At 38.7% G+C, this 24,988-nt stretch overlaps 3 protein-coding genes across 5 annotated transcripts in view; 1 reads left to right on the plus strand and 2 right to left on the minus strand.

Annotated features, from left to right (window-relative positions):
- Positions 1-1,616: 1,616 nt before the first annotated feature.
- Positions 1,617-12,121, minus strand: LOC125232082. Of its 3 annotated transcripts, none has more exons than XM_048137697.1 (4): positions 11,972-12,121; positions 11,491-11,640; positions 3,504-3,643; positions 1,617-1,893 (listed from the first exon to the last, which is right to left on the minus strand). In XM_048137697.1, the coding sequence occupies exons 1-3, from the start codon at positions 12,053-12,055 to the stop codon at positions 3,512-3,514; spliced, it is 366 nt and encodes a 121-aa protein (XP_047993654.1). In that variant the 5' UTR covers positions 12,056-12,121; the 3' UTR covers positions 1,617-1,893; positions 3,504-3,511. The 3 variants fall into 3 exon arrangements, with proteins under 3 accessions (XP_047993654.1, XP_047993653.1, XP_047993655.1); XM_048137696.1 differs by having other exon boundaries at positions 1,617-1,910; XM_048137698.1 differs by lacking the exon at positions 3,504-3,643 and having other exon boundaries at positions 1,617-1,910.
- A 619-nt stretch (positions 12,122-12,740) lies between these two features.
- On the plus strand, positions 12,741-17,772 carry LOC125231819 (anamorsin homolog). The gene is made up of 5 exons (XM_048137398.1): positions 12,741-13,144; positions 13,888-14,114; positions 14,690-14,855; positions 16,917-17,023; positions 17,627-17,772. Exons 1-5 carry the CDS (start codon positions 13,000-13,002, stop codon positions 17,729-17,731), a joined length of 750 nt encoding a protein of 249 aa, XP_047993355.1. The 5' UTR covers positions 12,741-12,999; the 3' UTR covers positions 17,732-17,772.
- Positions 17,773-19,606: 1,834 nt separating this feature from the next.
- Positions 19,607-24,988, minus strand: part of LOC125231585 (ataxin-1-like) — a 66,186-nt gene continuing 60,804 nt past the window's right edge. The window contains exon 4 of the mRNA XM_048137043.1: positions 19,607-24,499. Coding sequence (XP_047993000.1) covers positions 24,200-24,499 — 300 coding nt within the window. The 3' untranslated portion in view covers positions 19,607-24,199. The remainder of the gene's footprint in view (positions 24,500-24,988) is intronic.

Raw genomic sequence — 24,988 nt, forward strand, 5'->3', positions numbered from 1 at the left:
TTTTTTTTTTCAATGTAATCATTTATTTACTGATTCTTAGCCTATTGGAGTGTCTCCCTGGCTCTCTATAATTGCCGATTCTCCTATGTTTCGGCCTTTAAATAAATCTTTAGTACCTATAAATCTTTATCTGGACTGTGCCTACCCTGCCCAATTGTCCACGCTTCTTCAGCAGCGTCATATGCGGGCCTATGTTAGAGCACTAATACCGGTAGATACATGCGAAAGACGTGGCCGGCCCAGTCCCATTTAAGGCTTTTCTGCCATCATTCGTCTTATTTTATTTCAAAATTAATTTCATGCGTAACGGTTTATACAACAAAATAATACCCATATCTTCCTAACAACCGGAATAAACTCGCCAAAATTGCTTTCTACTTATATAAATTAAAATCAATTTAATTTAAATGAAATTGTCCTTCCGCGATCCGTTGACAATCTCACGCTAGGCAGGTCGCGGTTCGTCACATTGAGTCACTCTCACTAGTCTCACTCAAACGTATACTTTTTACTTGAGTATTAAGGTATAAAGTAGAATGAGTTTTGTAAAGCCTGTACGAATATTGAAATCACCAGCTTACTGGCTTTAGACGAATACAATATTTTGTTAGACGCGGAACGGGGCTGCGGCTGTCTCTAAGGACCTTCGTCGGTTATCCAGTTATATCACTTCACTGCCCTCATAGACTCACAGGTAATAAATATTACCCAGTGTGTTACCATTTTACCAACAAGTGGGCTTTTTTGAAGGAACGTAATTTTACATAAATCGTTATTTAACTTACCTAACCCATGCCCTTAATTTAATTAATAATTAAAAATTTTGACTTTATAAACTTTCTAACAAGCATTTTATTGCCAGCAATGTACAGCGCACACACTTGTCAAGTGAGGGCAATGACAGCTCAAAGGTATGAGCGATGTGAGTAATGATACTTAAGAATTGCAATGTTGGGATTTCGAAAATTATTTTTTCAGTTAATTTAAATGACTATGATTCGCAAACGATTGCGAATGACTGTATTATTCACCATCCTCTTTGCGTTATCCCACATCTGCCACGGCTCATGGGAGCCTGGGGTCCGCTTTTACAATTAATCCCAAGATTTGGCGTAGGCACTAGTTTTTACGAAAGCGACTGCCATCTGACCTTCCAGTCCGAATAGAAGGGTAACTAGGTCTTATTGGAATTAGTCCGGTTTCCTCACGATGTTTTCCTTCACCGAAAAGCGACTGGCATATATCATGACATTTCGCACATAAGTTTCGAAAAACTCATTGGTACGAGCCGGGGTTCGAACCCGCGACCTCCGGATCGTAAGTCGCACTCTCTTACCTCTAGGCCACCAGCGCTTTAAATGACTGTATTATTACTGGTTTTAATAAAGGTCCGGGTGGTGGTAACAGTAACACACTGTATGTATTCATAGGATATCGGTCCTACATCCGATATCGGATCGGTAATGTGATTAGGATTAACGTACCTTTGCGTAAATGTGCATCCGGTTGTGTTCAGTGATATTTTGTTGATAGAAAAAACGCAAACATGTACTAATCATTATTTTAATTAAAAACTAAAATCCCTACTTATACTAGGTGTACTTTACAGCTTTGTTATGGTTAATTTAATATGTTACAGTAGTTAACATGTACTTTTGTGTTAAATCAGGTACAATCAGTAATATTATTACTTACATTATACATATAGATACATATAACTACGACAACATCTGTCACTAACAACACATAACTGTACTTACTTAACAGACTAAGTTCGACTCATAAAAATAATTCGGCGCACTTCCCTTTTGGTCCCTTTCGGCGTAAATCATGATGCGTGCAGCGTTTGTCTTCGAAAAAACTTAGAGGTACTCAGCACCACCAGTACCACCGCTGGAAATGCCAAACCTCTGTGGACAACAAATAAAACGTCATCACCCCTCCTGTAAGTGCGTTTTCACATTATCCGATCCGATATCAGATGTAGCAAGGTTTTCAAAGGCAAAAATAAATATGGCGGCTTAAATATATGTATGGAATATCGGTCCTACATCCGATATCGGATCAGATAATGTGAAACGCACTAAGGGCTCACATTGGACGAGCAGCGGGGCAGGGCGTGCGGCGTGCATGTCAAACAATAGGCTACTTGCCTCCTAGTCAAATCAGTTTTTTTTTTAAGAACTGTCAAAACGAATCTTTGTAACATGGCAAACCTGCATGTTGCAGTCGCCGCGCGCACTGGCCGCTAAGAAGAAAAAGTACGGCCATATCACGCGTCTTTTGTTTTTTTGCACAAAATTTTCTCTGCCGGGTAAGGCTCATATACATTTCAAGTGCTAATTATTTAATTGCATTTAAAACTTGTGAAATACTTCTATTGTAAAAACAGTGTGTTTGTGTTGGGCTGCCTCTTATGCAGGTACTTATAATTGTATAATATGTGTAAATAGTTAAGTTTATTCGTTTAATGTTGAAACCTAATCCAAGTCTTATTGTACGTCACTGTTTCGCGAAAGCGAATAAGGCCTGGGCTAGGTTCCGACTGCAGACCTAAGCACGCACGATTGTTGCAGCCCTTTCTTCTGCTTTAAAATTTAAGAAGAACTTTGCTGAACGTCGCTGCTTATACTACTCAGCGCTGGAACATCTTCAGCCTGGTTTCTGTACAACTCGCGCAGTGGCACCTGCGGACAGACCACGTTATACGGCTAGACGAAGACCAGCAGAAGGAACGTTGAGGCCAGTGACGATCTTTTACTGCCTACTCGCGTACTGACAGATATTACCCATTTTATTGTATATATTAGTTTATATATTATATTGTTTACTTGAAGATCCTTTGTTTCATTTCTCCGCTGACTAGCCGGCTACATTAATATGAAATCGAATTGAGTGACGTCACGGTCAACTCAGTTACTTAATATATTTCTACCTGACTTATTAAATAGAAATTGGAATTAAACATAACTTCTATCCATGTTTTTCTTATATTTATCTGATGCCATATTTCGTGCATGCTATAAAATATTTTATTTTAAGTACAGTCAAGTTCCCTATTGAAGCTCATACTCGTACAAGTGTCCCGAGTCGACGCTGCAGAGGGTGCACGTCCGCTTGCCCGCCACGCTGCACGCCTCGTCGAACGCTCCGCAGACTCCGCTCTCCGCTCCGAGCGTCCACTCAGACCCTACACTACACTAAGGCTGCTGACTGGACTGGACGCACACGGCGTGCAGGAAGGCGGGCGGCGCGGCAAGCGGCCGAAAACAGTTTCATATAATTCTATACATTTTGATCGTGCCGCATGCACCACTGTACGCCGCTCGGAAATGTAGCTATAGAGTCTACACATATTCGCATGGCATAGCGGCATGATCAGAAGTATAGAATTAAATAGACTTAAATCGAATTGTTTCAAGAAAAGTCCGTGGCCTTTTGAGACATCCGTCTAGAGCTATGAGTAACAATAACTACGGAAACTAAAAGGTAACAATACGTACCTAAATTGTTATTCGTCTTTCTTTCCCTTATCTTCGGGTGTTGATCGTGCGACTAGCGCCAAGCCTATAACGATGAGCAGGGCACCGGCCCACCACCGCACCGACGAAAACTCGCCGAAGAAACAAATGCCGATGAAACCCTATGGATGAGATAGATGTTAAATTGAGCCACCCCAGTTTAAAGGGCACTAAATCATGTACAACTACTATAAAATATTAATAGTTATTTATTTTACAAGGATGCAAATTTGTATTTCAACACACGAGGAGTCAAATACATCTTCACCCATGTGTCACACAAAACTTTTCCCCTCACTATAACGAGGAAATTATAACGCAAAAAACGAGTTTATCACTGCTTCCAGTAGTTCCACAGGTGGTAAATCATCTTCATTACTAGATTCACCCACTTTTATCAGTTTTAAAGCAGAAAATTAGGCTATATTCAAAGTCAAATTACTTTATCCACTACTGAATAAAATGCGTTTTTACCCGCTGGCATTAAATAATAAAACACGTGTTTCCGAGCTAGTGAGGGAAAAAATCCCAACACATATCTAATCTCACTAAAAAAAATGTTAGCGCGATGCAGAAATCACCGCCACCGCTCCCGGTACAGAGCCATCTCCATCTCACGTGATATTTGGTAAACATCCTTATGTAAGTCACTTAAGAACGAACAAATAGCCCCAATAACACGTAGACTAATACCAAGGTCCAGGCCTGTAACGTCTTGAAGATATTGAGGATTTTTACGACCCTGTTTTGTCCCCGTAGATGAGTTCGGCCGCAAGTCAGAACCACACGGCTAACTTTTAAATCAATAACGCTGGAGCTTCGTAGTACGCAGCTAAAAGAAAATAAGTAACCTATCTCAAGTTTTACTGTTTATTTTTATTCCTCAGTCACCCGTTGACTACGAATGCTGTAAAGTGTTCGAAACGTCGGGATGAATGGTAAATTCATTATACCTACGCGATATAAATCGTTTCCATAGTTTTATTTCATGACACTGATTTAAACTTTCACGATTATTACACATAATTATTTTTAAAAACCGGGACTTAAGAGGCCTTATTCCTAAAGACGAGCGTTTTTTGCAAAATAGAACCTTTTTCATTCAAAATTATAAAGAAACTATAAATGATTATTAAAAAATGATAATGTTCCTAAAAGTACATATCTTAAGCTAGAAAGTCAATTGGTACTACTTTAAAATATGTCTTTTTATACTTCCGAAAAATCAGTTTTTTCGGAAGACGTTTTCAAATTTCGTAGTGGTATAGCTCGTTTAGAATCGTGATTGTGCTGTTAAGAATGTTATTTGGGGTAATAAATGATCACAATCCTATTTGTTATATCCTGTACGAGTTAGCTAATACATTGACATTTTAAGATTTACTTGAAATGGTGGATAAATAACCTTCCGTATCCTCCCCATTTTTTCGATAAAAAGAGGTTTACATTATGTAGTTTTCCTGCGATTCCTGCATTTTTTGTAACTCTTAAATAATATTATCCTAAACTAGAACTTCTTATTGACCTATAAGAAAAAATCATACATATAAGACATACCTTTCTGTCAATAGATATGTTTTTAAAACACCTAAAATTCGAATAAAAGACACTGTGCTAACGCGAGCCCGCTCAGTCTGCGCCGAGCGCTCGAAGACAACGGACCTGCGTTTGATCGTCCGGCGCACCTAGCTTTCGTAAGCAGCTCGATAGTTCCGAGAAGTGCCGTAAACTGCGACTAAACAAATCTTGATCCTTTTTACACCTTATGCAATTTTAGCATTCGACATGCTTTTCATATGATTTTGGATTTTAAGTTATACGTGAAGTTTGTTGAGAGTTTGAATTATTATTATATTTTGGGACCAGGATGAGGTTCTGGTTCTCATGATGATGGAGTCAGGCAGGAGATGTTCAACAGAACTGCTATTCTACTTATCATAACTCCACCATGTTTGGGCTCATTAGATTTGGGCTGATGAGCACCATCGATCTAGATGAGGTCCAAGGTCTCATGATGGAGTCAGGAGGTGGTCAACAGAACTGCTATTCTCCTCATCATAACCCCATCATGTTTGGGCTCATTAGATTTGGGCTGACGAGCACCATCGAACTAGATGAGGTCCAAGGTCTCATGACGGGGTCAGGAGGTGGCCAACAGAACTGCTATTCTCCTCATCATAACCCCATCATGTTCGGGCTCATTAGATTTGGGCTGACGAGCACCATCGAACTAGATGAGGTCCAAGGTCTCATGATGGAGTCAGGAGGTGGTCAACAGAACTGCTATTCTCCTCATCATAACCCCATCATGTTTGGGCTCATTAGATTTGGGCTGACGAGCACCATCGAACTAGATGAGGTCCAGGGTCTCATGATGGAGTCAGGAGGTGGTCAACAGAACTGCTATTCTCCTCATCATAACCCCATCATGTTTGGGCTCATTAGATTTGGGCTGACGAGCACCATCGAACTAGATGAGGTCCAAGGTCTCATGACGGGGTCAGGAGGTGGCCAACAGAACTGCTATTCTCCTCATCATAACCCCATCATGTTCGGGCTCATTAGATTTGGGCTGACGAGCACCATCGAACTAGATGAGGTCCAAGGTCTCATGATGGAGTCAGGAGGTGGTCAACAGAACTGCTATTCTCCTCATCATAACCCCATCATGTTTGGGCTCATTAGATTTGGGCTGACGAGCACCATCGAACTAGATGAGGTCCAGGGTCTCATGATGGAGTCAGGAGGTGGCCAACAGAACTGCTATTCTCCTCATCATAACCCCATCATGTTCGGGCTCATTAGATTTAGGCTGACGAGCACCATCGAACTAGATGAGGTCCAAGGTCTCATGATGGAGTCAGGAGGTGGTCAACAGAACTGCTATTCTCCTCATCATAACCCCATCATGTTTGGGCTCATTAGATTTGGGCTGACGAGCACCATCGAACTAGATGAGGTCCAGGGTCTCATGATGGAGTCAGGAGGTGGCCAACAGAACTGCTATTCTCCTCATCATAACCCCATCATGTTCGGGCTCATTAGATTTGGGCTGACGAGCACCATCGAACTAGACGAGGTCCAAGTTCTCATGATGGAGTCAGGAGGTGGTCAACAGAACTGCTATTCTCCTCATCATAACCCCATCATGTTTGGGCTCATTATAAATATGTGGAAGGTCGTTAATAATAATAAATGTTTTATTAGGGTACCCCTACATGTAAAGAGGGGGCAGATATTTTTTTTCATTTCAACCCCAACGTGTGATATATTTTTAGATAGGTATTTAAAAATGAATTAGGTTTTACTAAGATCGATTTTTGATAATTTTCATATTTTCGGAAATAATCGCTATAACTTTTGAACCATATGTTTAAAAATATGAAAAAAATCACAAAAGTAGAACTTTACAAAGACTTTATTTGAAAATTTGTTTTGAACTTTATAGGTTAGTTTTTGAGAAAAATACGGAAAACTACGGAACCCTACACTGAGCGTGGCCCGACACGCTTTTGGCCGGTTTTAATTTTATTTTAATACTTTTCTGTGCTATTCGTACATAGCCAGCCACCCTAGGGGATTCAGTATTGACAGCTTCTTTTTTTTTCTTTCTGCATATATTTCTTTCCGCTTTTACATATTTTGATTTTCACCCTTTAAAATGTTTCTAAGACGCAATGTTTTGCAAATTTGGTCACGTCATGCACAGTTAAACTGTGGAATGAATTGTCGCCAGCGGTATTTCCGGACCAATGCGACCTTCAAACCTTCAAGAAAAGAGCGTACATCCATCTTAAAGGCCGGCAACGCACCTCCAACACTTCTGGTGCTTCTGGTGTCCATGGGCGGCAGTGATCGCTTACCATCAGGCAGCCTATCTGCTCGTTTGCCTCCTATCCCATAAAAAAACGTTTAATATTTTTTAAGAAAAAAAAAACCGCCGCCTTTCGGGTTGTGGTGAAAGCTACTTGCGAATATTGGATTATGTAGAAATGTGTAGGTATTTTTTAAAACTGCTTTTAATGCTTTAATTTTTTGATGGCAACACAAATCAATATACGTAAAACGCTAAGCTTTGAGGAGTTTCTCAATTCCTCATGAATCCGATTATAAGAAATCGAAGTTTGACAAACTTTGACTTGAAAACTCAATAATTATGCTTAACAAACATAACTAAATAAATGTCACTGTTCTGAACTCAAATGCATGCTTTTCTTACAAAAATACCAAAGTCACTATGAGTGTGCCGTTCAGATTTGAGGAGTTCGGTTCTGACCATCATCAGCAGTTCCACTGCACCAAATGTCACTGTTCCGGACGTAAGTGCATGCTGTTCTTATAAAAATACCAAAGTCACTATAAGCGTGCCGTTCAGATTTGAGGAGTTTGGTTCTGAGTGTTCTGACCATCATCAGCAGTTCCACTGCACCAAATATCACTGTTCTGGACTGGACGTAAGTGCATGATGTTCTTATAAGAATACCAAAGTCGACTTTCTAGCTTTCGTAGTTTCGGCTCAGCGGTGTTGGTTGTTGAATCAATCAATTAGGAAACCTGAATTTATATATGTACATGTAGACTAATACTATACTTTTACTACATTCATATACCTTATTTACTACTACCATACCATGAATATGAAATTAAATAGAGAGTCCCCATATAAAATTGAAAATTATGTTATTAGCAATTTAATTCAAAACTATCAAGATTATTCGTGTCTGCGTTGAAACGCGCGTTGAGTTGCCGGTGCTCGCGTACCGAGCGCCAACGCCATCTATCGATGGCCGTTTCGTGAAATTGATGAGCGCTCTAAGGAATAAGGGGTCTTAATCGCGTATAACTACATATTAAACTGACCTCCAACGTTTCAAGGACGGCGTTGTCCCCGTGGTCTCGGAGAAGACTGGCTTGAAATGACATCAACACCTTCTGACAGCCGCGCGAGTTTTTCGAACTACCCGCACTTGGTTTTGATTATCAACTTGAACTGTTTGCGCACTAGGGATGTTACTCTGTCGACATACAACACTGACGATATTCGATTTAACGACTGTCGATATTATTTTCGGCTTACACTTATTAATGACAGGATTCCATGTGGATGAGATCCTAAAACCTTCGTCCCGATTGAAATTGCGATGTTTTTTGATTTCATGAGTAACTATCGCGGTAACCGAAGACAATATTATGTTTATTTTTATTTATTGGGATTAAAAACATGCCTACAGTTTAGGTAGGTACTAGACGCCAGACGTTTAGATAGTAAGTTGCTTGCAATTTTCATTATATTGCGATATCAAGATTTTATCGCTGCGTACAGTGCGTTCCGCATTGATATTTGTTTTTACGTTCAAAACGCAAGGTGAACACAATTCAGGTAAGCTATACTGTCTAATCTTATTTCTAGAGGCATGATAGTGAGTCAAATATTTATGCAGCCTTCTTTTTGTACGATGTTATTGTCGGTGACTGTACGTCCATAATAAAGATGTGAAATGACCCTTGAAAAAAGTACAGCCAGAATGCAAAATCTAATTTTGTAAGTAGGATTAGAGAAACTACTCATTTTACTCGGTTTCCCGGTTGGATCGAGATTACAATCACGATAAGTACTCCATCGCTTTGTCAAATACAGCCGACGGACAGAGGTTAAAGTTTTATGAAAGGCAGTTTTATGAAAAAAACGCTTCAAATAAACGCATGTCGCGTGACTTTAGTTAGGTATTAGGTATATTACGTAGGTGTCGCCCTAATATTACAAAGTTATGCTCGTTAACCCATACAGGGATCCATATAAAATGACACCAAGGAAGAAGTATGAATATAAAATGTTCAAAGAATATAACGTAACGAACAACAATTATGAATATTATGTAAAAAATGGTTTTATTCTGAAGAATAAAGCTTAAATAAATAAAAAATGCTCGTTGAGTACTAGTACTACAGATGAGCATTTCTTTTTTTTGGTAATTTTTTTTATTTTGATTTTTTTAGGGAATTTTAGGTTAATTGTACTCAGAATCACGAGTACTTTCAATCTCACTGGGAGACAAAAAGTGTCCCAGAATTTCCATACATTTTTGTTACTTTCCTCTTTTGTTACCCCACACAACATGTACGGAAAATGGTAACAAAATAAGAAAAAATCGTATGGGACAATTTTTTTAACTACTAGGATTGAAAAAGCTAGTGATTCTGAGTAGAAATACCATAATTTTTTTCAAAAATATCACATTTAAAATACTCAGATAACGATGAATAAGTGAATGAATGAATACCAACCGATAGCATGTAGCTGTCAGTAGCGTCGAAAGACCTATGTCTTGACTGATATTGTCGGGATTAAGAATAGTGGACATATCATGTAGCTGTCACTAAGATACTCTTGCGTTCATCTTATATCCCATGCGAATACAAATGAATAAATGATTAGCAGAGATGACCTTAGGAACTGCTGGAACCATCAAGATTACTCGTGTGCTGCAATTATTTTGTTCATAAAAGTTTCGTTATACGCGTATCCGCGTTCCGTCATAGATACAAGTTATAAAGAGTAGTGCTCATATCACGTAGCTGCCACCCTAATACCTACTGTTGGGCTTGTACCATACATTTTTTTTTTTAATATTGGGGGACACCTTACACAGATCAACCTAGCCCCAAACTAAGCAAAGTTTGTACTATGGGTGCTAGGCGACGATATACATACTTATATACATAGAAAACATCCATGACTCAGGAACAAATATCTGTGTTCATCACACAAATAAATGCCCTTACCGGGATTCGAACCCGGGACCGCGGCTTAGCAGGCAGGGTCACTACCAACTACGCCAGACCGGTCGCAATTAAGGGCCACTTGCACGAACTAAAATGGAGGGTTAACCCACCATTTTATATGGAATTTGACAGATGACAGCCCACTAACCCTGAGTTAAGTGGTTGGTGCAAGTGGGCCTTAGAGATATTAAGCTAGATTGAGTAGTTAGGCCAAAAAGTGTGTCCACATGAGAGGGTAAAGTTGGGGCTGGTGTCCCTCTCGCACTTATTGCCACTGTCAAAATCATTTGAATGACGTCATCACTGTCATTATTTGGGGATACCAGTCAAGATTCAAAAGTTACTACCAAATCTACTAATACCCAATTAAAGGTTTTTTTTAATTGCGCAAATCTTTGGTTTTATTGCTTCATAATAATGACTTACCAATTCGTTACAAGGTATTAATACCCTTGCCTTGATATAATACAAAAATAATTTAAGAAGTTTAAAAACTTAGTTATTATACAGGTAAAAATACTACTACTATAGTAAATCTCTTTAACACTGCAGGGTTAGCACATGATTGCCGCGGGAGTATGTCGCCGCGAGATAGACTGCCCGTCCTTATGTCATTTATACAGTTAGAAGAAGACGTGTGATCTATCTCGCGGCGACATACTCTCGCGGCCATCATGTGCTAGGCCTACTGGTCACACATGCGAGAGGGACACCAGCCCCAACTTTGACCCTCTCATGTGGACACACTTTTGCTAGTCTGACACGAACGCCTTTCTGGACCGGTGATAAGGTTCAATTTAGTATGGCAAAAAAAGTGTGAGCTCAGTCCCTATTGAAGGTCCATGGCTTGTCCTGAATTAGTGCTACAAATGAATAAATGAGTGTATGAATGATTAGATACTTACCCCCTTATTCATAAACGTTTGCAAAAGTTATCAAGCCAATAAAGTTGATTTGTCCCTTTCTGATGTATTGGTGTGAAAGAAAGGGAAAAACAAACTTTATCGGCTTGATCACTTTAGGGAACGTTTATGAATAAGGGGGTTAGTATAGATACCCTAACAATAGCACATAACTGGAAGCAGCGGAGATGACAGGAGAGGCTGCTGACCTGCTGTAATTTTCTATTTTGCTTCTCTCTCTCTGCTTTAGCTCTGTATGTTCTATATGTATTTAGTGTACCTACCGATAGCACATAACTGGAAGCAGCAGAGATGACAGTAGGTGCTGCTGAGTTGTCTGCAGCGTCGAGAGACCTCAGGTAGTACCGGCAGCCCCATGTGTTGATGGATACCATCAGGATTAGGAGCAATGCCCATATCACGTAGCCGTCACCCTGACAGGAAAAAAAACATATTTCAGCTTATGCCATTTTGGACTACAGGTTATTGAAACATTCATTAGACCGAGCATTTTAAACCTGGTATCGACCTATAGTGCGATTTCGCCTAACTGAATGGCAATCTACACAGTACACAGTAAACGGATAAAATGAAGATGAAGACAGGTTTAATGGTCACCTGATCCTGAATCAAATACTAAACACGTACAACTATTAAGTTTGGCCTTTAGGACCAGATAGAAGGCTTTGATTTTTTATACATATAAATAAACAAAGTAACAAACAAACGACAAGAGATGAAATCGTAGATTTTTATTAGACTTACTACTATGCTTGGTGTGCCTGTCAGTTTCCCTATAGTACTCCCAATCGACGCCCAAGTACCCGCCATAAATGCCTCATATAACATGTTTTATATATGAAAATACATACAAAAACAATATAAAACGAGTCTTGTTTACTTCATAATTTTTAGGTTAACAATGGCACTATTGACACTGACATTTGACAGTTGTATTTTTTTGACCAAGTTACATGTGTGTTTTTTTTGCAGAGCATTCGTGTGTTCAGTGATGATACCAAATATATTAAATTACATAAATATCTCAGAATTATTATGATCATAATGTTTAACTTGTTTCATGTATTTGTACATTTAGTTTGTTTATCACTAGCAAACATGTCAGAAAAACACGCCTCTATACTGTCAAACATAGGGTTGCCCAGTAATAGAAAAACATAAACCTGGTGTCTTTTTGGTGGCAAGCAGTGCAAAATATCAGAATTCTTTTTCTTTATAGTTTGATAAATTTTCTTTGTATTAAACATTATTAATATTCCTATTAAATTGAATAATGTAAATAGACCCAACTTGTTAAACATTGTGTTTTTGGTTAAATGTTTTATTGGGATTTACCAACATTTTACATCATCTTTAGTATTTAAGCATTATGAAGTAATTGGATTAAAAAGATACATGTATTCTTTGTTGGACAACACTTAATTTTATTTTCGTTTGTACAGCTTTTAATGAAACTGTGATATTTTAAACTTTCTCCGATTTTTCATTGCTCGCCTAGGGCAACCCAGTAACTGATTGTCATTTGTTTCACGCAAGGAAGACATCACGTAGTTCACGTACACACGTTACTATTTTTTCTAACGCTATATATTACGATTCACAGCAAATCTATTGCTCATTCATAAGACAACTTAGTGTTCGCGCAGTTATTGTTTCGCCAAGACAGCCGTAAGCGTCTTACAATAATATTGATTACTCGCGTAAGTACAAGCTCGGAGCAAAGAACGGAAGATCTCAATCAAGCAAGGGTATAAATTTGACCGCAATCCACAATGAATACCCTAAAGAGCGGCGATAATGTTTTAGTTATTTGGAAAGGTAGCGAACAAAATGACTTGAGCAAAACAGTGGCTGACATTCAAAGTGCGACCAACAATGGCAATGTCGTTCTGGAAAATTCTGAAATGATTACTGAAAGTAAGTTTCAATCCTTCACCTGTAAAACTATTATAAAATATATATGATAATTAAGGTCATTGTGCTAGATTTCGTCCACTTTCTTTAGTTTTCATTGCAGTGTGACTAAGAAAGTTTTATATTCAAATTTCGCCACATGTACGAAAACAATGGCTGAAACTAGCAAATGAAACCTATTTTATTCAGTATATATAGTCCTATACATCTTTATTTATTTCACTAAGTTAGGCAGGCAATTCATAATGTTATTATAAAGTACTATAATTATTACTGTACCTAAATCTAGAGGTATAAAATTTTAAAACTGTAATTTTTATACCTTCTATACATTAATATCCATACTAATATTATAAATGGGAAAGTGTGTGTCTGTTTGTTTGTCTGTCTTGCACGGCAAAACGAAGCGACAAATTGACATGCTTTTTTAAGTGGAGATAGTTGAAATGATTGAAAGTGACATAGGCTACTTTTTGTCTCTTTCTAAAGCGATCGAAGCTGTGGGCAAACGCTAGTATATTATCACTACATAGTATAAAACAAAGTCGCTTTTTCTGTCCCTATGTCCCTATGTATGCTTAAATCTTTACGCAACGGATTTTGATGCGGTTTTTTTTAATAGATAGAGTGATTGTAGAGGAAGGTTTACATGTAGGTATAGTACCCGTGCGAAGCCGGGGCGGGTCGCTAGTAAATCTTAAATCTTCCTATTATGATATTAAACAGCAATGTGCTTATTTTTCCAGCTTCAAGGCCCCAGTCATCTTTCAACGTCATATTCTCAAATATTGTGCCTCCACACTCTGTCACCCACAATGACAGTCTTCTGGCAACCCTCATCAAACTCCTCAAGCCAAGCGGCAAGTTGGTGGCAAAGGATGCTTCGGATATCACCACAGCTCTTAAACTGAACGGGTTCCTCAACGTCACACAAGCTGATGGTGTTTATACTGCTGAGAAGCCAAAATTCGAGGTATGACGGTAATAAAGATTGGATCAAATGACTTACTAGTTTTTAAACTATTCAAGCAATATTTGCTTATTCAATGAGTTGCCAAATAAATACCTTATTACTTTTCAATTTCAGCTAAAGTTTTGCACTTTATTATTATTGAGCTATTGCATTTATTTGTATGAACACATTGATCACTGTCTAATAGATGCTGAAACCATAGATAAGTTGATTAATTTGACTAAAAAAGATTAACTAGATAATGAAGGTAATTATAATTATCAGCTTTATAATAAAACCACCTGAGATTTTAGATAATGTACTGTAGGGACAGTGTAAACATGATGTAAGCCAGATTTTTTCAATTTTATGAACATTGTTTCAAACATTTACACAATATTGTGTAAAAGAACTAAGCAAAGCCAAGAACTGGGTATTCCTAGTATTTGTCCTTATTCCTTACTTCTGAGCTGGCTCACTCCATAGTACCTAGGCCACATTTTCACCTTGGCTATTCTGGGGCCTTGAGTATTATAATTAAAAAAAAAACTCCTTCAAACCTGTGTAATGCTCCAACCGATCACATAATATTTCAGGTAGGATCAAAAGCACAGATAAAACTGGGCAACAAGCCAGCAGTATGGAAACTCGATGATACCGTGGAAGCAGCTTGGACGGGAGGCAATGATGATGAGATCATTGACTCCGACCAGCTGTTAGATGAAGATGATCTCAAGAAGCCTGATAAAGAATCATTGAGAGGTGAGCTATATTGTTTTATACAGCTGGTACAGTGAGCTGCAAAAGTTAATGGCGAATTTTATCAATTAATTCATTCATAATTTCTCCATAAAATTTTACAGCTCACTGTACATTTTATTCAAAGGTTGAAGATATAAGACTGTAATTTAAAGATCTTAATAATGAGATACTGTAAACTATTTTAGTTATACTGTGCACATCATACTGTTATTAATTAGTATAAGAACTTGGTTCATAGAAAAATCTATTTGTACATTGTGAATTCTATAAAAAATTGTCTCAAAAAGTGCTGTTGAAGTTGATGCGATTTTGTAAAAAAAAAAATAAGCTTGAAAAGAATTGACCTAATACATGATATAAATCAACTTGCAAATCCTTCAAAATAATCACAATAAATAACAGTTACGTATCTGATACGATAATGATAGCAAGATACAAACATTGAGGTTTCGTGTTCCAACTGACGCGCCGCTCCGAGGTTTTGTGTTGCGAGTCGGCTGAACGGCGTTACGTATGAATGACGCGGCGATTCAACTCACTGTGTACAGGTGTTTGATATTTAAATTGAACTTTAAGATACTGTATTACAGACTGTTTTGTAATGTGGCCATTCTTAAAAAGTCAGTGACTCCATATTGCATTGTCTTGAAACAAAGTCGATCATTCATAATCATGAATCATTGTAAATTTATAGGTAAATTAGTTACTTTAATGTATGTATAATATAGGTAATAAATAGGCTTAAAATATCTACATTTAAAACCGCTCAACACAGGTATTGCCTTCGAATTGTTACGGAAACGTACGAACGTGTCATGCTATTTCAGTCAGTGTCAGTACAAGATGTACTGATATTGACTGAACTAGCATGACAAATACGAACGTTTCCGAAGGAAACCCTTTTCGCACTACATCTGTAAATACTTACGTACATTTTAACGTTTCGCGATTACCAATTCAAATGCCTTTTAATATTGTATAAATAAATAAAAATAAATAAATATTAAATATTATAGGACATTCTTACACAGATTGACTGAGGCCCACGGTAAGCTCAAGAAGGCTTGTGTTGTGGGTACTCAGACAACGATATATATAATATATAAATACTTATATACGTAGAAAACATCCATGACTCAGAAACAAATATCTGTGCTCATCACACAAATAAATGCCCTTACCGGGATTCGAACCCGGGACCGCGGCATAGCAGGCAGGGTCACTACCGACTGCGCCAGACCGGTCGTCAAAACATCGGTCGGTGGTCGGTGTATAGTATTAATAATGCTCCAACCTCACTGCTTGGGTATGTATTAATGTTTTTGAACAGTCAAAAGTACGAGTATAATCATGGGATCAAAGATAAGACCTCATTATTGTCAAATTGACAATATTCGTAAATTAGTTTTAACTAAAGTGACTCTGAGTGAAAATCCTACAAAAGGATACAAACCGGCCACCTAAATTAAATACCCAATGTGAGTTGAGTCACAGATTATTAATAATAATAAGTTACTAACGTAACAGATCCTTCACTTGCCCGCAAAACGATAAATACCTACGCCTTATTTAACTAATAGGGCCAAAATTGCGACCGAATGGGCACCACCAATTACCCGAGGCCGAGGTAGGCCAAAAATGAGATGGCGCAAGGACCTGGACTCATTTTGTGGCGATTGGCGGAAGCATTCACATGCACAAAGCCGTGACGAGTGGCGGAAAACAGGGGAGGCCTTTGCCCAGCAGTGGGATACATTATAGGTTATTAAAAAAAAAGAGTTACTACGTAAAATTTAGAAGAATAGTAGGTACCTACGTGCCACGCGACTATACAGGCGAACGCGTGGCGCCCCTCGCCTACTTGTTCATTCGAATAAACGGCTAGCGTGTAGGAACAGTCAGCTGCAGAGAAAAGGAGACCCCCTGCCATTCAAATTTGTGTGCATGGCGGTCTACTTTTCGCTGCAGCTGACTGTACTTAAAGCGCAACCGTTAACGAGTGACGTAGGCCTGGTTGAGTTGTGTAAAATAGTCTGTTAAAGTTTAATTTTTATCTTCCAGTGTGCGCCACAACGGGCAAGCGGAAGGCGTGTGCTGACTGCTCTTGCGGTTTGGCTGAGGAGTTGAATGGACAAGTTAAGGAGACTCCCAAGTCTTCTTGTGGCAGTGTAAGTATTGTCAGATGACTCCAGTGATAAGACAGGTTAACTTTTTGTATGGCAACAACACCTGAAGGCTTGTTAGATAGGCTCAAAGCCTGTGGGCTTAAATATGTAATCTAACCTTTGACTGTTGAGATGTCAACTTTCGCGCGTAGCTACAGTCAAATATCAACCCTTGTGATTGCAGGCAAGCTTTACAAAGATGCGATTAGCGTAGCTTTTAAAAGGCCAATCATGGATGTCATGGTTGATGCAAAAAAAACTCCTAACCTCGCCTGTTTAAAACTAGTACTTAACTAACTTAACCAGCGATGTCCCACGTCCCTTTTAGTTACTGCTGTGACGTGACCACCCGAAGTTGGCCCCAAATACCAAGGACCTTCATACTTCTCTGTCCAAAGTCACCTTCGACCCCAAAGACCAATATGCTTCTCTGTCCAAACGCGTTAGATAAAGACATTAGACACATTCCTACCCTCTCAATAAAGTAGGTACACTTAGTTGGCGCGATGACCCAAAGTGAGTCTTGACGTCCAACACGAGAGCACGTCAGTTTGCGCTGTCCAGAGCGACAACACATCATCAAAATGTACTATTTTCAATTTCCAGTGTTACCTTGGCGACGCGTTCCGTTGCGCGACCTGCCCGTACCTCGGCATGCCAGCATTCAAGCCCGGAGAGAAAGTCCTACTCGACCTTAAGTCCGACATCTGAAGATATTGTTGTGATTATTGATAATAAACTCTTTGTAAGTACTCCTTTACCCTTTATTTATCGTTGGCGCTTCCTGTAGTTTTAGTGCTGGGGCCCGTTTCTCGAAAGGTACAAGCCTTGTATTACAAGTGCGCGAACTGTCAAATCGTATGGGTTGTCAAGGAAACACACTCGTAATACAAGGCTTGTACCTTTCGAGAAACGGGCCCCTGGTAGTTTTGTATTGAGTTGCACAAATGTTAAACAAAACTTATGAATACGTAATAAACTATTACACTCACTTTATTGTATTGCCAGTGCGCGCGTGAGACAGAGATAGAAACAATTAAAGGGAGACATACTATAACGTAGTGCAAAATATTACGGTTACAAAATTAATTTCAGCTGCTTATCTCTGTACTCAAACTTGAGGCGTTTTAGTATCTCTTTGTATTTAGTACATATTTACACGAGGATTTACATACTACTGATTGTATTCATCATGTCTCATCATGATAAAAAAAGTAGGTAAGGTACAGCGGGGCAAATCCCGACTTGGGGTCAATATAACTGATCCATTTTTTCCATGTTTTACAATGTTTGCATTATTAAATAGAGTGTCCACCGGTTATATATGGTAGGCGTGTTCAGTGGATACATGCAGAACTCAACATCACATCATAGTGTAATAATAAAAAAAATTGATCAGTTACAATTGCCCCCGTCGAGATTTTCCCCGCTGTACCTTATACCTACTTTTGACATACATGTGTCAAAATGAACAAACATTTGTGCAACTGGTGTCTATCTAAATGCAGTTTAGTGAAGATACCTAATAAACACGCAACAGCTATTTAGTCTTAATTTTTTCATACGTATTTGGTGCATTGATTTAAAAGGTTACTACTTATATTTATTTGTAAATATGTCTCCTTGAAATGATTCCTAAAGGAAGAGGAACTGATCTATCTATCGATCGTCCGTATTTGGCGCGACAGAGACACGTAGTGGCAACGATTGTCACTTAGGCCAGGCAGGCTACAAGATGGCAGACTTAACAATGCAAAACGAGCGAGCGGGAACAGATAGAGGGCAGCACCTGTTTATAGGCGCTAGTCTTAATTTAAAAGCAATGAATTTTGTAGTCATTATTTGTGACTCATTTAAGTCATTTATGAGCCGTGTTTGTTCCTACATAATATAAATATTATTTAATCCTCTGAACCCCAAGAACTACTAAAGTGGCCGTGCGACCACTCGCAATAACAATGACCACTATAGTCGTTACGGCGAACGCTGTCAAAGCAATTGTCCTGCTGACAGATAAAGTTTATATTCGTTATTTACTAAGGCCCACTAGCACCAATAACTTAACTCAGGGTTACTGGGCTGTCAACTGTCAGATTCCATATAAAATGGTGGGTTAACCCTCCATTTTCGTTGGTGCAAGTGGCCCTAATAGAGGTATTGGCGTGTAGGTCACGTTTTGACGCGGGAGGCAAGGCGTTCAAAAGGTTAAACGATGAGATAACTTGGAGTCTTGATTGAAAGGAACAGGGTAAAATTTCTTTTACAAAAAACTTACGGGTTTTTTTCCGAACCGTTCAATGTAAAGAGGCCACTGATTATCAGTTAGCCGGACGGCTACGGCCTTTTTACGGTTTTTGCTTTTAAGGGCCAATAATTGGCCCAATTGCAATTATTGCATCAACCACATTTGACAAACACATTATCGTCACGCAACAGACGTCTATGGAACTTTCCATACAATCAAATGTTAATGGTGACAGACGGATTGATGCAACCGGCCCTAACTGACAGTTCGTTACCGTTCAGCGAATTGATAGTCATGTCCCCTAAAAGTTGGTCGTGTGGGTGGTAAAGAAAACGCACTTGTAGCAAATATTCAGTTATACATATTTTCTCTTCTTTTTACAAACAGTTAACTTATTTTAACACATCTCGGTCTATAACATTTTCCATTTACATAATCTGAAATAGTACTCACTCCGCTATACAATAAAATATACATATATATTTTGCCATTCATCATATAATTATATAACAATTTTATATTTATTTTTCTATTACATAAATGACACAACTTCTCCAGTAAAAGCATCTATCTGTATTTCTATTATAATGAAACTCCTAATGATAGTTGATTTTGTAACAATTATAATATCTGGGCTATTTTTTTTACCCCACTTTTTTTTGGATTTGGAATTTTTTATGTGGTTTCCACTCAGAACCACGAGCTCTTTCAATCCTAATAGGAGAAAAAAGTGTCCCAAGGTTTCCCCATTCCGTTACCATTTTTTCATACATTTTGTATGGCGGTAACGGAATGGAAGGTTTGAAATATGTACCTATGGAAATCTTGGTACATTTCTTTTTCTCCTATCTCGATCGAAAGACCTCGCGATTCTGAGTATGAATACCCATGTAAAAAAATACCCATGTTACAAAAAAGTGGGGTGGACAACTTTGAAAACAAAAATGGCCCATCTATGAAAGATGTTATTGGACAGTTTTATCATTATCTAAACCTGTTTGAGGTTGAGTTGAAACTATTTTAACCAATAATTAAGAATATGTTAATCATGGCAATAAAAACGTGTATAAAGACGGGTATCCTTTTATAGGATATTCGTGAACTCGATCAAAACAGTTCAGCATAATAAGAAATCTGTAAGGGCCACTCCACAGTGGCGTCTTTCAAGCGTTGGCGTCTATTCATCGCTGTTGAAAATGGCGTCGCAGCGTCAAGCAGGAACCGTAGTTGGATAGACGCTGACGCTAAATAGACGCTAATGTGGCGTCTTCCTACGATGGCACTATGTTGTGTCGGAAGTACTCTGTAGGGAAGGTATATTTGAATTCTACGAACTGTGGAATTATGGACATTTATTCGATGCTGCCAAACCTATGTTTTTGAATCGGTATTGATGTCACTGAGTATATTGCAATGCATATTGGATATGCATAATATTACACTAATTTTGTCAATATGCAGGTCAATTCACAATATGATTTCCGGCTCCAATATTGGTTTTGTTGTAAAAAGAATAACTCAATACCGATATTATAGGGTCACAGCCTATAGAATAATGCCCACTGACTATGGTTGGCAGCGACGAAACACAGTACTCTGATATCTATTGTCACTCACTATGCAACAGCCAAATCATTCGTGTACATACAAATAGGTTTGTCTCTGTCACACGTGTATCAATGAATTGCTACAGCGCCAAGATGGAAAGAGATAGCAATTATTTCTACGTTTTATTTCTATCTCAATGTTGCCGAAAGTCTACGTTTGAACATTCATACAAAGATCCCCCGTGAAGTGATATTTCTATGTTGGAATTAGAAAATATAATTAATATATCTTATTGTCGACAAGCGAATGTTAAAGAAATAAAACGGAAATAAACTTAACGATGAATATAATATATAATTTCCTGGCCTTGCCACATTAAGAACACTTGTAACGTAACATAATAACGTATTCAATGATACAGGACCAAAGTTTCTGGTTGATCATTATCATTTATGATGATATTGATGATACGTAGAAATTAGCAAGATGTAATGTTTAAATGAAGAACTTTGAAATGCAGAAACTTTGTTCTTTTTTACTAAAATGAGTAAATCAGTTGAGCAGAAATAACTTCGACCGTCTTAAATTCCAGCTTAGGACTCGCTTACACTTTGCTCGTCTCTTTCATTTGTTTGCAGAAATCGCCCAGTGTAAACGGGCCCTTGCTCTATCGTAAATCATGATTATTTTAATGAACATGTGCGAACTTGGTCCTAAAGAAATCAAGCAATTTTGCTCAAGTTTGATTACCTCATATATATTATTGTTTCTCACTTACAAATATAGTATTTGGATAGGTATTGTCTGATCATAATGTAAGTTGATGGAAAAATATAACTTTCTTGACAGCAATGGTTTTATAAATGTTGTGAAAACTACTCCATATGGAGTAGTCATTGGTTGTAAATACAATAGTTAAAATCGATTTTGTATATCTAATTTACATTGGCTTGCAATTTTATAATACATAGAACATACGTTAGTAGTTCAATGGAACAAAATATTGAAGCTGGTTTAGAATATAAACTGGTAGATTACAATAGATTTTTATTTTTAGTCTTGGAAGAACTTTGATTCTGCCAATTTATACTCAAAATATTGCAAAAATATGGGGATATTAATATCCCAAGATCGTGCTTGACACGTCAACGTAAACAGTTTGTTATAGCACCTTTCATTGAAATTAAGTTAATACTCTCTGAATTGAAAATTTTGGGAAATAATACTTTTAGTAAGAATTTTTGTACTAATCGAGTCGAGCGACTTGCTTGGAAGAGGAGCGCAGCGCGTCGCGCCGGTAGCGCCCGTTCACTAAATAAATGCTCCTTCCTATATCATAATTTAAGTAATATCTTCAAAGAAACTACTATCCCACAACATTCAGTAAAGCGTCCCAGTCTTTTTATAAGTTTATTTTCATCAAATTGAGATCTTGTTGTCGACTTGTTGCCGACCGGCCGCGGCGCGCGCCGCCGGTCTCAAGTTTGTGAGGTAGGCTTAGTCATGATCTAATGAAGCGCCTTGTTAGAAAATACCGATTAATAAAATGAGATCTTTCATTACAATTACAAAATATAATAATAAACGTGATAAAACTAGATTTACATACATTATACAACAAATTATTAGCTTTTATCTACGCCGGCCGGCGCGGAGCCGGGCCGGCCACTAATAATTAACATACAATTAACAAGCACGTAACATTTACGGTACAATGAAAGAACCACCCCGAGTCCCGTGGGCCCCGCCCGCCGCATGGCAACTCCGCGTACCCATATCGACAGTCGACACTCAACGCGATACCTATGTAGGTATTAGGTATGCGCTTGAAATCCATGTGAAACTACCATTTATATTATGCAAATTAAAATAAACCAAATGAAGAACGGTAAATATTCACTTAATTATATTTAAAATTAATTGGATTTTGATATGGCCTTTGCGTTCGTCGTTATTTGGTATAACGATATACATATGTATAAAATCACAGACTCTACTTGTTTATGTATTTTGTTTGTTTCCTTCAGCGAAATTTTTGAGTATACGACATCTATATAGCTCCTTACCGATTACGCACTTAGTATTCTAAAACATATATTTCCTTTATTCAAGCAATACTTCATATCTACTCTGACCAATAACTACAAAATATCACAGACTGTGTGTTTATTATGTATACAACAATCTTCTCATAGAAAAGTTATGTGTATTACACATGGACGTCTAAAAACAATAGAGATGACATCTAACGTCATAATATAGGTACATATATATTTATATTTTTAGAATAGATATTACGATATAACACGATCAGATTATTTGTTAGATAAATTTGCCACCACCTCCAAGTTGGGTCCTTACTACAGCCAATAGGGGAAATTTGTAGCAGGGTGTGTATGGTTGTCCTGTTTCGCGAGCCGGGATATGTCTGTCACAACCATGGGAGTGGGCCACGTTTGTCCCAACAGTGTCAGACCGCTTTTCTACCAGAGATTCCTACAGGCCAGCGTTTTGCTAATCTGTATGATCCATTTAAACAACGAAGTAATGTCTTTTGTGAAGGATTGCGAGCTACAGACGAAAGCTGGAACCGAGTTAATCGCATTTACCCGCTCCGCTATGCCATTTAGCTCCGGGCAAAACCATAGTTAAGTCACATTTTTGCAGTTTAGTGTTTATCTCGTTTACCCTCTAGCATTAGCCACATATTTGGTGGAAAAGCAGCCTCACTCGATGGTGAAAAGGCAAGGAAATTCTTCCCCATTCAACACGTAAGCCCATATCTACCCTACCAAACATTCATTGTACCTTTGTTTAACATAATATGCGATGCCGTCTCAACGGACTGGCGATTTAAAATCTCATTGTTTATCACAAAATCTAACCTACTATAAGATCTGGTAGAAACATACACATTGTTATTTTGTGCTCATTAAGTTTTTCGGTTCTCACTCCAATATAATTTTAAACTAAAAACAGTTCGATTAATGATTCGTGTCGGTAATAGATACGTGCAAAAATATTGTTATGTTCTCCTACGCATCGCGCAAACGTTCGTTCACATATTTGTGATACATTTAGTTAGTCATGGAGTGTAACATTGAACTTTGACCTAAATATCATAATTACATATTTACATCGTCGTACACATACGCGACAGAAGCACCCGACAGTAAAAAGCACCTAGAGTTCCCGATAGTATAGCGGACGGTCGCGGCCCCTCGGGCGCGCGACTCACTCACTGGGTTATTGTCACTATCCACGTGAGAATATTGCGAAGCCGATTCGTTTAGATAGCGAGAAGATGAAGCGTTCGATCACTAATTCGGCTCACGGTCCGCAACTACGGGAAGAAATGAACTAAACGATAGAGCGATCACGACGCTTCAGCGTTTCTTTGGAGGAGGGCGGTCGTCTTCGAGCACGTCGGAGGCGGACCACCGCCTTTTCCGGGCGTCCTCCTTGACGCTGAGGTTCTCCGGGTGCGTCTGGGGAGGGGCGGAGGAAGGGTGCGTGGGGAGCGCAGCGGAGGCGTGCTTGCGCGCCACCAGCGACACGCACACGTCGCCCACCTGCAGCCGCTGCACGTGCAGCCCGTACCGCGCCAGCGTGCGCTCCGGCTTGCACGACGCCCAGCCGCGCCCGTACACGAAGAATGGGTGCTCTACGGTCGACTCCAGCTCCACCTGAAAACCAATAAATTAAATTACCTAATGTTCTGTTGAGAAATTTAAAACTGCAGTACGTAAGTAATCTTATTGTGACTGCGAATATTTCTCATGGGGCGGTTAAAGTTAAATTAAGATATACGGCAGTAACACAGTATAATAAAGAGTAATATCGTATAGTATGGGCCACTCCCGCTCCCCGCTGAAAGTGCCGCCCACTCCCTCTCGGTTACCTCACAGTTACCGCCTGTCAAAAACGCGAACAGTTGACCTGTCATATTTCACTCATACAAGCATAGTACGCGTTCCTACGCTTAGACTGTGTGCTAGGAACGCGCCACTTTCATATATTTGATCGCCAGTGTCCGAGGTGTGGCAGTGACGTGCTGGAGCATTGGATGTAGGTAGGTACTTAATCGAAGTGTCCCTTTCTCATTAGATTGTCAATTTAAGTACTATATCTAATCTGATCAAAATCCGCTTCTGTGGTGACTTGATGAAATCTAA

This window comes from Leguminivora glycinivorella, chromosome 12, assembly GCF_023078275.1.
Source record: "Leguminivora glycinivorella isolate SPB_JAAS2020 chromosome 12, LegGlyc_1.1, whole genome shotgun sequence".
Classification (NCBI taxonomy): Eukaryota; Metazoa; Arthropoda; class Insecta; order Lepidoptera; family Tortricidae; genus Leguminivora; species Leguminivora glycinivorella.

Excerpts from the sequence above, each read along its gene's own strand:
- LOC125232082 (XM_048137697.1), bottom strand. The coding sequence starts at position 12,055 with ATGTTATATGAGGCATTTATGGCGGGTACTTGGGCGTCGATTGGGAGT. Across the intron at positions 11,641-11,971 it reads CAGGCACACCAAGCATAGTA|GGTGACGGCTACGTGATATG; the intron begins GTAAGTCTAATA and ends TTTTCCTGTCAG. Across the intron at positions 3,644-11,490 it reads CTTCCAGTTATGTGCTATCG|GGTTTCATCGGCATTTGTTT; the intron begins GTAGGTACACTA and ends TCTCATCCATAG.
- LOC125231819 (XM_048137398.1), top strand. The coding sequence starts at position 13,000 with ATGAATACCCTAAAGAGCGGCGATAATGTTTTAGTTATTTGGAAAGGT. Across the intron at positions 14,856-16,916 it reads TGATAAAGAATCATTGAGAG|TGTGCGCCACAACGGGCAAG; the intron begins GTGAGCTATATT and ends TTTATCTTCCAG. Across the intron at positions 17,024-17,626 it reads CCAAGTCTTCTTGTGGCAGT|TGTTACCTTGGCGACGCGTT; the intron begins GTAAGTATTGTC and ends TTCAATTTCCAG.